The 13,910-nt window shown below is 41.9% G+C and overlaps 1 protein-coding gene across 4 annotated transcripts in view; it reads right to left on the bottom strand.

The window, feature by feature from the left end:
• Positions 1-13,910, bottom strand: part of LOC135216336 (ubiquitin-protein ligase E3B-like) — a 776,183-nt gene that overhangs the window by 247,233 nt on the left and 515,040 nt on the right. For all 4 annotated transcript variants that reach the window (XM_064251540.1, XM_064251539.1, XM_064251543.1 and 1 more), the window contains exon 8: positions 9,523-9,741. In XM_064251540.1, coding sequence (XP_064107610.1) covers positions 9,523-9,741 — 219 coding nt within the window. The remainder of the gene's footprint in view (positions 1-9,522; positions 9,742-13,910) is intronic.

The raw sequence follows: 13,910 nt of genomic DNA, 5'->3' as shown, positions 1-13,910 counted from the left end.
TAATACTTCAAAGCTAAAAGTGAAAAAATAACATTAAAACATAAACACTGAAACACCAACCATTCGCTATCAAATGTAAGATTGAAGTCAAGAAACAGCACTTCTCCAATTTAGGTTACAATAAGGACTCTGAGTATTTAACAACACATGAGTCATTATTTATCAAAATTGTAAGCTAAAACTCTTATATTCTAGTAATATTCAATCATTTACCATCATTTTGCAACAAATTGGAAGTCTGTAGCACAATATTTCGATTTATGGTGAATTTATTAAAAACTCTTTTTCCTTACGTCCGCGTGGTAACTTCCGAAAAAACTAAAAACAAATTCCGTCCAATTGTCGTAATGTTTGCGCCATTTTAAATTGGCCGTTATATAAAGTTTTATTTATGGAAATGTGCGCAATTTCATGTAGAATACAACAAAAAAACAACCCATGGTTGTAGCTTTTATCAGTTTTGAAATATTTTCATATAAATAACGATAATTGCCAAAATATCAACATTCGGTCAACTTTGACTCAACCGAAATGGTCGAAAAATGCAATTGCAAGCTAAAACTATTACAATCTAGTAATATTCAATCATTTACCTTTATTTTGCAACAAATTGGAAGTTTCTAGCACAATATTTCGATTTATGGTGAATTAAAAAAAAAAAAAAACATTTTCCTTACGTCCGCGCGGTAACTCTTCCGAAAAAAATCAGAAATTTTTCCGTCGATTGTCGTAATGTTTGCACCATTTTAAATTGGCCGTTACATAAAATTTTATATATGAAAATGTGAGCAATTTCATTTAAAATACAACTAAAAATAACCCATGGTTGTAGCTTTCATCAGTTTTGAAATATTTTCATATAAATAACAAGTGCCAAAATTTCAACCTTTGGTCAACTTTGACTTGACCGAAACGGTAAAAAAAACGCAATTGTAAGCTAAAACTATTACATTCTAGTAATATTCAATCATTTATCTTTATTTGACAATAAATTGAAAGTCTCTAGCACAATATTCCGATTTATGGTGAATTTATGAAATAAACTTTTTCCTTACTTCCTCGCGGTAACTGTTTAGAAAAATTCATAAATTTTTTTGTCCGATTGTCGTAATGTTTTCACCATTTTAATTAGCCGTTACATTAAGTTTTATATATGAAAATGTGCGCAATTTCATTTAGAATACAACAATAAACAACCCATGGTTATAGCTTTCATCAATTTTGAAATATTTTCATATAAATAATGATAAATAGAAAAAATTTGTCCTCCGGTCAACTTTAACTCGACCGAAATGGTCGAAAACTCCCATTGTAAGCTACAACACTTACAGTCTAGTAATATTCAATCAATTACCTTCATTTTGCAACAAACGGGAAGTCTCTAGCACATATTTCGATTTATGGTGAATTTTTGAAAAATGATATTGTAATGATACAATAAAGTTTGTTCATACTTACCTGGCAGATATATATATAGCTGTATTTTCCGAAGTCCTACAGAATTTTAAAAACTTACGACACACGTAGTGGGAGTCAGGTGGTTAGTACCCATTCCCGCCGCTGGGAGGCGGGTATCGGGAACCATTCCCATTTTCTATTCATAATTTTTATTTCCACTGTCTCCTGAGGGGAGGTGGGTGGGTACTTAAAATATATATATCTGCCAGGTAAGTATGAACAAACTTTATTGTATCATTACAATATCATTTTGTTCATGAAACTTACCTGTCAGATATATTTATAGCTGAATCCCACCTTTGGTGGTGGCAGTAGACAGAATAGAAGATTTTAGGAAACACATATATGCAGATAATTGATATCTTGGTTCCTTACCTGTTAGCATAGCTGGCTTCGTGGTTACTGCCACGTAAGTCTGCTTGTGCTACTAGAGTTGCCAGCGAGGTAGAGACCTATATAGCTGGTGCACTCCAGATGATCTGTCAACAGGGGCGAGACCATGACGTGACTAGACCATTGACCATACAATGAGGGTAACGAAGTAAAACACAACCACCTGGCCTAGCCTACCAAAGGTATCCCACTTAGACTAAACTAATGGAAGGGAGATCCGCCCCAGGCGGTCGACCCCACAACCATAAAACACAAATTAAAAACTCACCTAACCATTAAAGGATAGGATGAGTGCTACCTCCTGCCCCCAAAACAGTGTCTGCAGCAACGTATGGTCCTAGCGAGTAGCAATTTTCGTATGTTGCTTTCACCTCCCGCAGGTAGTGTGAAGCGAACACTGAATTGCTTCGCCAATATGTGGCACTCAAAATGTCTTTGAGTGCCATATTTTTGTGAAAGGCTACCAAGGTAGCGATAGCCCTCACCTCGTGGGCTTTCACTTTTAGAAGCTTCATATCACTATCACTGCACTTTTCATGAGCTTCTTTAATCGTACTTCTTAGGAAGAACGCCAGTGCGTTCTTTGACATAGGAAGATCCGGTTTTTTCACCGAGCACAACAAGTTCTCAGAAGAGCCTCTGCAGGCTTTAGTACTCTGCAAATAGAATTTGAGAGCCATGACAGGGCACAGGACTCTCTCAGGTTCATGTCCCACTATTTCCGACAACCCCTTGATCTCAAACGTCCTCGGCCATGGGTTGGAAGGGTTCTCGTTCTTTGCTAAGAAAGTAGGACTTAAGGCACAAACCGCACTATGATCCGTGAACCCAACCTGCTTGCTTATGACCTGGATTTTGCTAACCCTCTTCGCCGTCGCCAGAGCAGTTAGGAAAATGGTCTTCTTCGTCAGATTCCTAAGCGAAGCTGAGTGGAGCGGTTCGAACTGACTCAACATCAGGAACTTAAGTACCAAGTCCAAGTTCCACGATGGTACTTTAGGTTGGAGAACCTTCGTAGTCTCGAAGGATCTAATGAGATCATGAAGGTCTCTGTCATTTGCCAAGTCGAGTCCTCTGTGTCTGAAGACTACAGAAAGCACGCTCCTGTAGCCTTTTATCATGGGAACAGCTAATTTCACTTCTTTTCTCAGGTAAAGAAGGAAATCTGCTATCTGGCTCACAGAGGTCGTAGTGGAGGAAATGCCCTTCTTCCTGCACCAACTTCTGAAGATAGCCCACTTCGATTGGTACACTGCGATTGAGGAGGGCCTCCTTGCAGTGGCGATCGCCTTAGCCACAGGTCTTGAAAAACCCCTCGCTCTGGCCAACTTCTTGATAGTCTGAACGCAGTCAGACTCAGAGCGGGGAGGTTTTTGTGGTACCTCTCGAAGTGGGGCTGTCTGAGTAGATATTTCCTTAGGGGCAGAGTCCTCGGAAAGTCTATCAGGAAGGACATTACCTCTGTGAACCAGTCGGTCGCTGGCCAGAAGGGGGCGATGAGGGTCATCCTCGCTCCCTCTGATGCCGCGAATTTCCTCATTACCTCCCCGAGGATCCTGAATGGGGGAAAGACGTAAAGGTCCAGGCCCGACCAATTCCAAAGTAGGGCGTCTACTGCCACGGCTCCCGGGTCCAGAACTGGTGAGCAATAAAGCAGAAGTCTCCTTGTCCGGGAAGTTGCGAAAACGTCCATATGAGGACGTCCCCACAGCTTCCACAACGACTGGCATACCTCCTGATGTAGGGTCCATTCCGTCGGTAGAAGCTGTCCTTGCCGACTGAGAAGGTCCGCTCGAACGTTCTCCACTCCTCACACGAATCTTGTCAGGATCGTGACGTCTTGTGACTTCGCCCATAACAGGATTTCCTTCGCGATGGCGAACAGAGAACGAGAGTGGGTTCCCCCCTGTTTCCTGAGGTATGCCAGGGCTGTGGTGTTGTCCGAGTTGATCTGAACCACTTTGTTGGAGACTTCTTCTTGAAAGAACCTTAGCGCAAGGTGAATCGCTGACAGTTCTTTGAGATTTATGTGCCAGGACACCTGTTCCCCTCTCCAGGTGCCTGACACTTCTCTCCCTCCTAGTGTTGCTCCAAAGCCCATGGAAGATGCGTCGGAAAACAACACTAGGTCGGGGTTCCGAAGCTTGAGCGAAAGCCCTTCCACAAGCTTCCGCGGATCTGACCACCATCTTAGGTGTTCTTTCACCTCTTCTGTCAACAACAAGATCGCTTCCAGATCTTGATCGCGTTTCCAGTTGTTGGACAGGAAGAATTGAAGTGGTCTGAGGTGCAACCTTCCCAGAGAAACAAACTTCTCCAGTGAGGAAATGGTCCCCAGCAGACTCATCCATTCCCTCACCAAGCATGTTTCCTTCTCCAGAAAGGCTGACACTTTGTCTAGGCACTGAAGTTGTCGCCCCTGGGACGGAAAAGCCCGAAAAGCCACTGAGTCCATCTGAATCCCCAGATAGACTAAGGATTGAGAAGGGGTCAAATGCGACTTTTCGAGGTTTACCAGAAGTCCCAGGGACCTCGCTAACGACAAGGTCGTGTGAAGGTCCTCCAGACACCGGTCTTGCGATGAGGCTCGAATAAGCCAGTCGTCGAGGTAGAGAGAGATCCTTATCTTTGCAAGATGGAGCCACCTCGCAACGTTCTTCATAAGGATGGTGAAAATTATCGGCGCTGTGCTTAGACCGAAGCAGAGTGCCCTGAACTGGAATACCTTCCCCTTCAGGACAAACCGCAGGTATTTCCTTGATTGGGGATGGATGGGGACGTGAAAATACGCGTCCTGGAGATCTAGTGAGACCATCCAATCCCCCGGTCTTAAAGATGCTAGTACAGATTGAGGTGTCTCCATCTTGAACCTCTGCTTGGTGACGAAGAGGTTTAGGCTGCTGACATCTAGGACGGGTCGCCACCCCCCTGACTGCTTCGGCACTAGGAACAGACGGTTGTAAAAACCTGGAGAATCCAGGTCGAAGACCTGTTCCACAGCTTGCTTCGCGATCATTTGATCTAGCAGATCGTAAAGCACTTTCTGCTTTTCTCCTCAATACGAAGGAGACAAATCCTTTGGTGTCGAAGACAGCGGGGGCGACTTCAGGAACGGAATTCTTTACGCCTTCCTCACGATGTCCAGCGACCAAGAGTCGGCACCTCTCTCTTCCCAGGCTCTCACGAAAAGTAGAAGTCTGGCTCCTACCGGCGGCTGAAGGACTTCCAAATCACTTCCTACTCTTTAAAGGAGCGGGGGTTTTTCCTCTGGAAGTGCCTCTTCCTCGAGGGGCTGGTTTCGAGGAAGATCCAACTCGAAAGGGCTTCGATTTCTTGGCAGAAGAGACCCCAGAAGACGAAGTACCTGCTGGTCTCCTCGATGACTGAGCAAGAAGATCTTGAGTTGCTTTCTCTTGTAGACTCGTGGCTATGTCCTTTACCATAGACTGGGGGAAGAGATGGTCTGAAAATGGAGCGAAGAGCAAATCCGCCTTTTGCGCTGGAGAGACAGATTTGGCTGTAAAGTTACAGAAGAGTGCTCTTTTCTTAAGAAGTCCCATGCTGAAATGAGCAGTCAACTCCTCAGAACCATCCCTGACGGCCTTGTCCATGCAAGACAATACACTGGACAGCTCCCCCAGACTAATGGAATCTGACTCCTGGACCTGGCATCCAAAACTCCTAGACACCAGTCGAGAAAGTTAAAGACCTCTAGAGTCCTGAAGAGGCCTTTAAGATGAAAATCCAACTCGCTATGAGTCCAAGAGACTTTCGACGAGGACAGGAGGGCCCTTCTGGAGGCATCCACAATGCTCCCAAAATCACCCTGAGCAGAGGCTGGAAGTTTAACCCCGACGTTTTCTCCCGTCTCGTACCACATACCCGCTTTCCTGCAGAGTCTTGAAGGCGGCAGAGCGAAAGAAGTCTTACCTGAAGCTTTCCTCCTCTCCATCCAATCGTGGACTTTGCGAAAAGCTTGCTTCATGGAAAGCGACTTCTTCATCTTCACAAAGCCCGAGACCTTAGACGCTTTGGATGAAGAAAATTGAGAGGGAGGAGTGCTAGGAGCTTCAGGCTGAAATTTGTCTCCAAACTCCGATTGAAGAAGACGTCAAAACCTTGTAGTCAGTCGAGACAGGAGCCAACTGCTGCTCCTCGTCTGCTTCGACGAAAGCGTCACTAACTTCCTCTTCAGATACTGGAGAAGTCGGAGGAAGTACAGAAGAATCTCGAGCAAAACGGTGTGCAGTCGAAGAAAAAGCCTCTTGTGCTGAAGAATCCTCAATATAGAAAGCACGGCGAACAGGTAGGGTTCCCGCTTCCACCTGAGCTTGCGGTGGTGTGGGACTGGCGTCCGCAGGTGAGCGCTTGGCGTCCGATGCCACACGTCTGGCGCCGACTGGCGCACGCTCAACATCCGCTAGTGCACGCCTGGCGTCCACTGGCGCGCGCTGAGCATCCACTGGCGCACGCTGAGCGTCCACTGGCGCGCGCTTGGCGTCCACTGGCGCGAGCTTGGCTTCCACTGAAGCGCGCTTGACTTGCACTGAAGCGTGCTCGGCGTCCACTGAAACACGCTTGAGCGCTCACACGAGTACTCCTGGAAGTGTCCGGAGATCGCCTGACTTCCGTCCGAATGTCAGGTTTCGTAAGAGCGGGTAATACCGCTTCCCGAGAGTGAGAAACGAATTTCTCACCTCCTCTAGAGAGTCGCTGGGGAGCAGAACGAACTCTAGAGGGAGACTCAAACGGAGAGAGAGACGAGCAAGGAGAAGGAGAGGGAGAACGTCTCGACTTCTTCACAGGAAGTCTGTCATCCTTCCTACGACGACGCGGAAGAGTCTCTCTAGAAGCAATAACATCCTGAAGTTGCTGCTGCAGCGACTGAAGAATCTTCTTGGTGGGAGAAGCCTCCTTTTCTGGGGAGGGGCTGATCCTGTGAGCAGGAGAGTGGCGAGGGGACGCCTCCTTCCCCCTCCCAGGATCCATCACTTCACACACACTGGAGCGACTGTGGCGCTCGAACGAGTCACCTTCTAGCGAATCAACGTCCGAAGAATCCCTACGCTTCTTCTGCGGCGGAAAAGCTGCGAACGCACTATCAGGTGAAGAGTAAAGTTCCGGAGAACAACTTGGACGTGAAGCGTCCCGAACACAAACAGTCCTTTTCAGCGGATGTGATGCAGAATGAGAGCTCCCTGCAACCTTTACATACAGTATGTGGGTCTACTGAAGCTTTCAGTAGCCTACCTCTACAGTCAAGACTTAGAGCAAAATCTAGCGCTAGCTGAACTAGACCCCGACATCTTATCCAAAGAAAAATCTAAGCCAAAATCAATTCGATCCACTAATAACGTGTGCCTAGCCACCGATCCAAGTCAGATAACCAAAAAGAACCAAAAGGGATACTCAAGTAGCTATAAGTTTCCAAAATCCAGACAGAGGTGCTGCAAACAGATGTTTACAACACCGGCGACAGAAAATTTATGAATAGAAAATGGGAATGGTTCCTGATACCCGCCTCCCAGCGGCGGGAATGGGTACTAACCACCTGACTCCCACTACGTGAGTCGTAAGTTTTTAAAATTCTGTCGGACTTCGGAAAATACAGCTATATATATATCTGACAGGTAAGTTTCATGAACAAACCGCTTTTTTTTACGTCCGCGCGTTACGAATTCATGCATCATATTTTGATAATATTTTCTCTGTGTTGCTTTGATCATTTTACAATTTGTTATATACCAAAATAATCGCAATTTAGTGTAGAATACAACGAAAAATAATTAACTCATTAGCTTTAACCGTTTTGCTCACAGCATGATTTGTATACAATTATATATGAAATTTTTTTCGCGCTGTCATATATTCCAATATTTATATATGATAATGATATTTTTTTTTAATTTCTGATGGTTGCATACTAAAATTCAGGCGATGACAAAAAAAGGAGCCAAAAATTAACTCTTAATCTTGGAAATCAAGCATGCTGTGATTTTTAGAAAAAACTTTTTTTCTGCTTTGGCGCTCACTCGCGAACGCCGCCGGCATACAGGAGACACTTTCAGAAATACTGGTTCGGCATTTAAGGGTTAAGTGTACGTACTATGTAACAAATTTTCTGCCGTTTCTCCTCCTCCTCTGTCACCACTTTCGGAGATAGCCTCACTCGAAAGGTAAGGTTCCACATTTTACTACATACCTACGTATGTACGTACAGTATTTCTTGTACACCATGTACACTAATACACTTTATTTACAGGTACATATTAGTAGTACGTATTAAGTTAGGTATTGAATGGTCCAAATTTTTGTAGTATTTCATAGTTTATTGGTCAATTTAGCTTTATTATAAAATTTACTGGGGTGTTCTTGTAGGGCTTGGAACAGATTAGGCAATTTACATGTAAAAGGCGGTTCAAGATACGAAAATCTCAGGTTACAAAGGAACGGATTAATTTCGTATGTCGAGGTACCACTATATTGAATTGTAAAATGATTCTAGCCGAGTTTTAGAGCCCTCTAGTTTCCACAAAGTAAGTACTAATATATTGAGTCAGACTAGTAGTAGCTTGCTTATATTTCTTTTAGTTAGAAATCTGGTGAGACATGCAAAACTTTGAGTTACACATAATAAGGTACCTTCATTCTCTATGTACTTTTTAGCTGGTTATACTATAAAGATATCTGTTGTTGTTCTGTGAAGTCATGGCATCAGACTTTTCCCCAACTTACTATAGTAGTAGTATACAGTTTATGAGGGCATTCTCCAAAAAACATCAAGCACCTTAAAAGAAGCGCTCACCTTGATGAGCAATCCTCTATGGCAGAAGTAACAGAAAATGGATTTTTCACATCAGGTTGGCAAACACTACTGGCTATTTTTAATTTAGCATGGGCTGGCTCTTGGAGGGATAGTCGAGTTTCACTTTGCTAACCTCTTCATTACTGAGGGAATTAGCTATATGTATAATGAAGAGGTAAGTTTCATTTTTAAATATTCACAGTACTCAGAATAATTGCCTGAGAGCTAGTGATTGCACCTTAAGTCTCCCTAGTGGAGGATGGGTGAAGTAGATGGATATACTCATACACTTTAATTATATTTATTTTTTTAATGATAGCTTGATTGTGAAGACTTTCTAAGGTTGGAAACTTGCTTGTTACCTCACTGTTAGATACACAAAGAGGGATGCAATCAGTTTATGACCACATTCTTTTTATATACTCATAGTACAACCGTGTTGTTGAACTTTTCAGTGATAATAATACTGGTTTGTGATAAAATAATTGAATGTTTTTAAAAATATATCTTATTCCAAAAAACTAAGCCCTCACAATGCTGAGCACCCTCTAATACCTGCATATCGATTCGTGTAGGTAAATTCTTTGAATAGTGAGTAAATAAAAAAAATTCTTTAAGCAGGTTATGCTGACAAAATATGCCAGAATTTACTAAATGCATTGATTCTCTGGGATTGTTTTTCTTCTGATTTCCATAAATCAATGAAAGATTTTGGTGAAAGTTTTTAAATACTTAAATACCAAAGAATGCACATAAAAATTAACATATCTTAAACAACAGCATGCAGCACTGGTAGTTATTCATAAAATAAGTATCAATATAAATATCAAAATTATTGAACAAAAATTGCAAACTGTAAATATTACCTGTTCTTTGATCACGTTGGTAAGAGTAGAAAACATCAGTTTTATGAGTGGCCCACACCACAAAAGTTGTAACTGAGTTTTAACTAGAGAAAGAGACTCATTGAGATGTTGATCAAGAGGTCTAGAAAACCATCCTAAAACTGGGTGCCACTGGGTTAAACTACTTTGCTTTGTAGTTACATATTCACCACACTTTTCTAGAAGACGTGTCACAACATACTAGAAAACAAATAGATAACAATTACTAGACAATTTATTGCAAAATCATATAATGTACATAATTAGAAATGTAAATGCAATGATTTGCAGTAAAAAAGATAACATGTATCAGAACAACTACAGTTATTCAAAGAGCTTGAAAAGAAATTCCCTAATCAGTAAGAATTCATGTCATTAATTATGATTAATGGGCACTGACCCATTTAATCTTTTTGTGGGCCCTATTAGCTGAAATACATACTCTTCATTACAAATAATCAATGATAACATACACCTTTGTCTCCTACAACTGGTATCAAATATGATACATTAGACAACAGACCTTGATACAGGAAAAACCTATTTTTGGTAACCATTGTAAGTCTTCAAGAAGTTACCTTTATGGTCCCCACAGGAGTTCCATAAACAAACCAACTGATGTTAAGAATTCTCTCATATCTGGTTTTGGCCAGAGTAGTGACTTGGCAGAGTAATGGAATATAATAAAAGGGCTCTTGGCAAGAAGGTTTTTTTTTATTTCTGCCTACAGTGATTACCTGGAGGATTACTATTTATCCTTCAGCAACTGTTGCAACCCATGCCTTTTTGTCAGAAAAAGGGAGTCAGTTTGAGGACTCACCACAGCTCCCAAAAACTGGATTGTCCCTATTGAAAACTTATTTTTGAATGCATAGTTGCTATTTCAATCTCAAAAATGCGAATAAAAGAAGCTGACAAGTGGAAAATTTGGCCCAGCTCCAAAGAGATCAATCCCATCTATCCAGATGAAAAATAATTCTAGGTAGTGCCACATATGAAATTACCTTACTTCTTTTATTAAGAATTCCTTGAAATATTAACAATGAGTCACAAAGTGCAAAGAACCAGTATATGTGTTAACTACCCTATATAACACAGATGACTTACCTAACTATGGTGGGATAGGATGCAAGATAGTATCTGTTACAGCCCAGTGATCAGGGGCTGGTGGAAAAAAAAAAAAAAAAAAAAAAGAGGAATCTGGGAAGGTAGCCATGACATAAGACCAGCCAATGTTTTTTCTGTAACACTGCATTCTCACAGACACATACTTGACAGGGGACAGAAGTAAATGATAGCTGGCTGCATGGGTGATGAAGCATCGTCCCCACCTAAGATAACCGACTTTGCTCTAGGCTCTTGACACCAAGAGGGTCATGAAGATTGGCTTTTGGAGCATATAAGCTGTTGTACTGGGGCCACTGAACAGAGATGACAGGAGTTGAAGAAGCTTAGTCATCAACTAGAGAATACTAGAACTTATAGGAGCAAGTCTTGGTAGAGCACAAATAAGTATATCTTAGTTTTACCAGACCACTGAGCTGATTAACAGCTCTCTTAAGGCTGGCCCAAAGGATTAGTTATTTTTAGGTGGCTAGGAACCAACTGGCTACCTAGCAACAAGACCTACAGCTTACTGTGGGATCCGAACCACAATATGTCAAGAAATGAATTTCTATCACCAAAAATAAATTCCTCTGAGTCCACGTTGACAGAGCAGAGAATCGAACTTCGGACCACCAGATTGGTAGGCAAGCACGAAAACCACTCGTCCAACGAGGAACTTGGTATAGGACTAGAGTGTGGAACTAATGACTTTAGTGCGAGATTTAGGCCAAACCACAGAGCAAGGGTGTAACTAGCAATGTTAGATGCTTAATTTTTTATAGTAGAAAAGATTTAGAAAGTCCACACATAAAGGGCATGGCTTAGTAAGATGCATAGACATTTTTCCCTCGTACTGTCAGAGATAGAACAACTGATGGTTGTGAAACTGGTTTTGTCACCTGCTGTTCTAGCAGAATGAACCAAAGAATGCTGGACCAATATGCAGCCACTAAGCAGGTAGTTCCATTAAATGTTAGCAGTATGTTGAACACCTTCAAGACCTGGGATAATGGAGTAAAGACAGCGTGCACTCTGTTTGTTCCAGTCTTGTAGGAATGCATTGCTTTTTAACTCCCACAGTCCAGGCTAATATATGCTAATGAATACACCTATGACTGGCCTAAATTTAAGGATGGCCAATTTAAAAGAAATGCTTAAAAAACTCACCAATGGAAAGAGGAAGATATGTATATTCACATGGTATAAAAATTTTTTTTTAAATGTCTGTACCTTCCACGGGAAGTTGTAAGCGAATATTTCCCACCACTTGCGGGCCTCTTTTCCCTATGACGGTCGTAAAAATATGCTAATTTTACAAAGCTACAAGTGTTCTTTCTAAATTTTTTACGTATTTCATTTTGTCAAACGGAAATTGCCGCTCAAACAATACCATAAGAGATAAGAAATAAAACCGGGAACAAATTCCTAGCATATTTATTGTAAAATGTTTACGACAAAGAAATCGCTGGCGATTTCTTTGTCTTTTATTATTATTATTATTTGAAAATATTAACAAAAATATACATACATGTACCATAAAAATCTCTCATCTCGTAGAGAGAGAGAGAGTGAAGGGGGGGGGAGAGAGAGAGAGAGAGAGAGAGAGAGAGAGAGAGAGAGAGAGGATTGGGGGGGGTGGGGGGGGGGGGGGGGGGGGGGGGGGGGGGGGGCAACACAACACTTCTCCCTACCTGACCTGTCACATTACTTGATATATTTGACAGCTGTGGACCTCAGCCACCTCAGCTTGGTACCTAGAGTCAGAAAGAAAGATGCAGCAAGACTGGGAATTCCTTCATTCTTGCATAGTTTTTTAATTTATGAAATAAAATCTTACTAATTCACTATAGTATTTTCCTTAATGAACTGATTGCTCTTTACATTGATATTTGAAAATTTTTGTATCATAAAAATGCATTTATTCATGAAAAGAACATCAAAATACAGTAAGTAGTGATTATTTATCATCGGAAAAACCTGCAAATAGGCAAATTTCCCGCAAATAATGGGTAGATATGGTCCAGAGAGAAATCCGTGAATCTGGAGAACACGAATATGCGGGCCCACTACTCTTTCTGCTGCTTCTCTTTTATCTTGGAGTTCTCTTTCTTTCTCCCTTTCTACTCTCTCTCTCTCTTTCCCTTTCTATCCCTGCTTTTTCCATCTCTTCAGCTACCCAAGTACTAGCTAATTCTTGGCCCTTCAGGCCCGTGGCTCTCTCTGCTTCAGTAAAAGCCTTAATATCTTTTAATGCAGGGCTGTGCACCATTTTGGAGGAATGGGTTTATTACTGCACGAATGGGAAATTCTCAAGGGTATTACAGGCACTAAGCCCTGAGAACGGCGTCTCTAAAGGACAGAATAAAAACAATTATTTTTCCACTAAGGTGAAATGAAAACAAATTCTCTGCAAGCGAAAAGGCAGAATTACTCGATGCCAATGTGTGCTGTAAGTCACAGATTTACAGTGATCGGGGGTGGGTTCCCTAAATGGTAATCAATTGTCACGAAGGACATGAAATAGGCAGGAATACTGCACAAGTGGTTCCAAGGAACAACAGTCAACAGACTAATCTTCGCTGCAAGGGCATAAAATATATTCATTGCACCGATGATCAAATTATAAAAGCAGTCAAACAGACTGAAAAAAGGTAACGGCCAATCACCAGACTGAAATAAAATATGCCTATATGTAAAAATACGGCAAAAGTATTTGTCACGGGGGCGAGGAGAAATAATATCGACCTCACGGACTATTCAAAATAAAAGCAGTCAACCACTAATGTGAAGTGCATATAAGAAGCCGCAGATTAAAACCCCAATCAGTCCAGCAGATTGTTATGGGATGCGCATATAACAATGCTGCAGGAGAAAATATCAAGCAGTCGATCAGACTAAAAATTTACTAAACCCAGTCAACAGAAGGTAATGGAATTTGCAAAGGTGGATGTATTAGTTACAGGCTATAAAAATAAGCAATCTCTCACCGTTATGAGATAGGCAAAATAGGCAGAATTGTCCATCTCAAGACGGAAGAAATCAACAACTGACCCCCTCAGGAAAAACCAGCGGAACGCGACACAACTGCGTTAGAAGCAAAAGTATTCTCATAAGGGAAAACCAAAGGAGAAGGCATGAGACCCACCCAAGGCGGGCCTGCCGAATGATCTGAGGCTGAAGCAGAAACCCCCGAAACCAGGGGAAGAGAAACTTACGAGCCTGGGGATATAGAAGGGTTAGAAGTCATCCTTTTAAGGGAAGGA

The sequence above is a fragment of the Macrobrachium nipponense genome, chromosome 6 (assembly GCF_015104395.2).
Source record: "Macrobrachium nipponense isolate FS-2020 chromosome 6, ASM1510439v2, whole genome shotgun sequence".
Classification (NCBI taxonomy): domain Eukaryota; kingdom Metazoa; phylum Arthropoda; class Malacostraca; order Decapoda; family Palaemonidae; genus Macrobrachium; species Macrobrachium nipponense.
The sequence above is the reverse complement of the archived record's forward strand: the minus strand, read 5'-3'. Positions and strand labels throughout refer to the sequence as shown.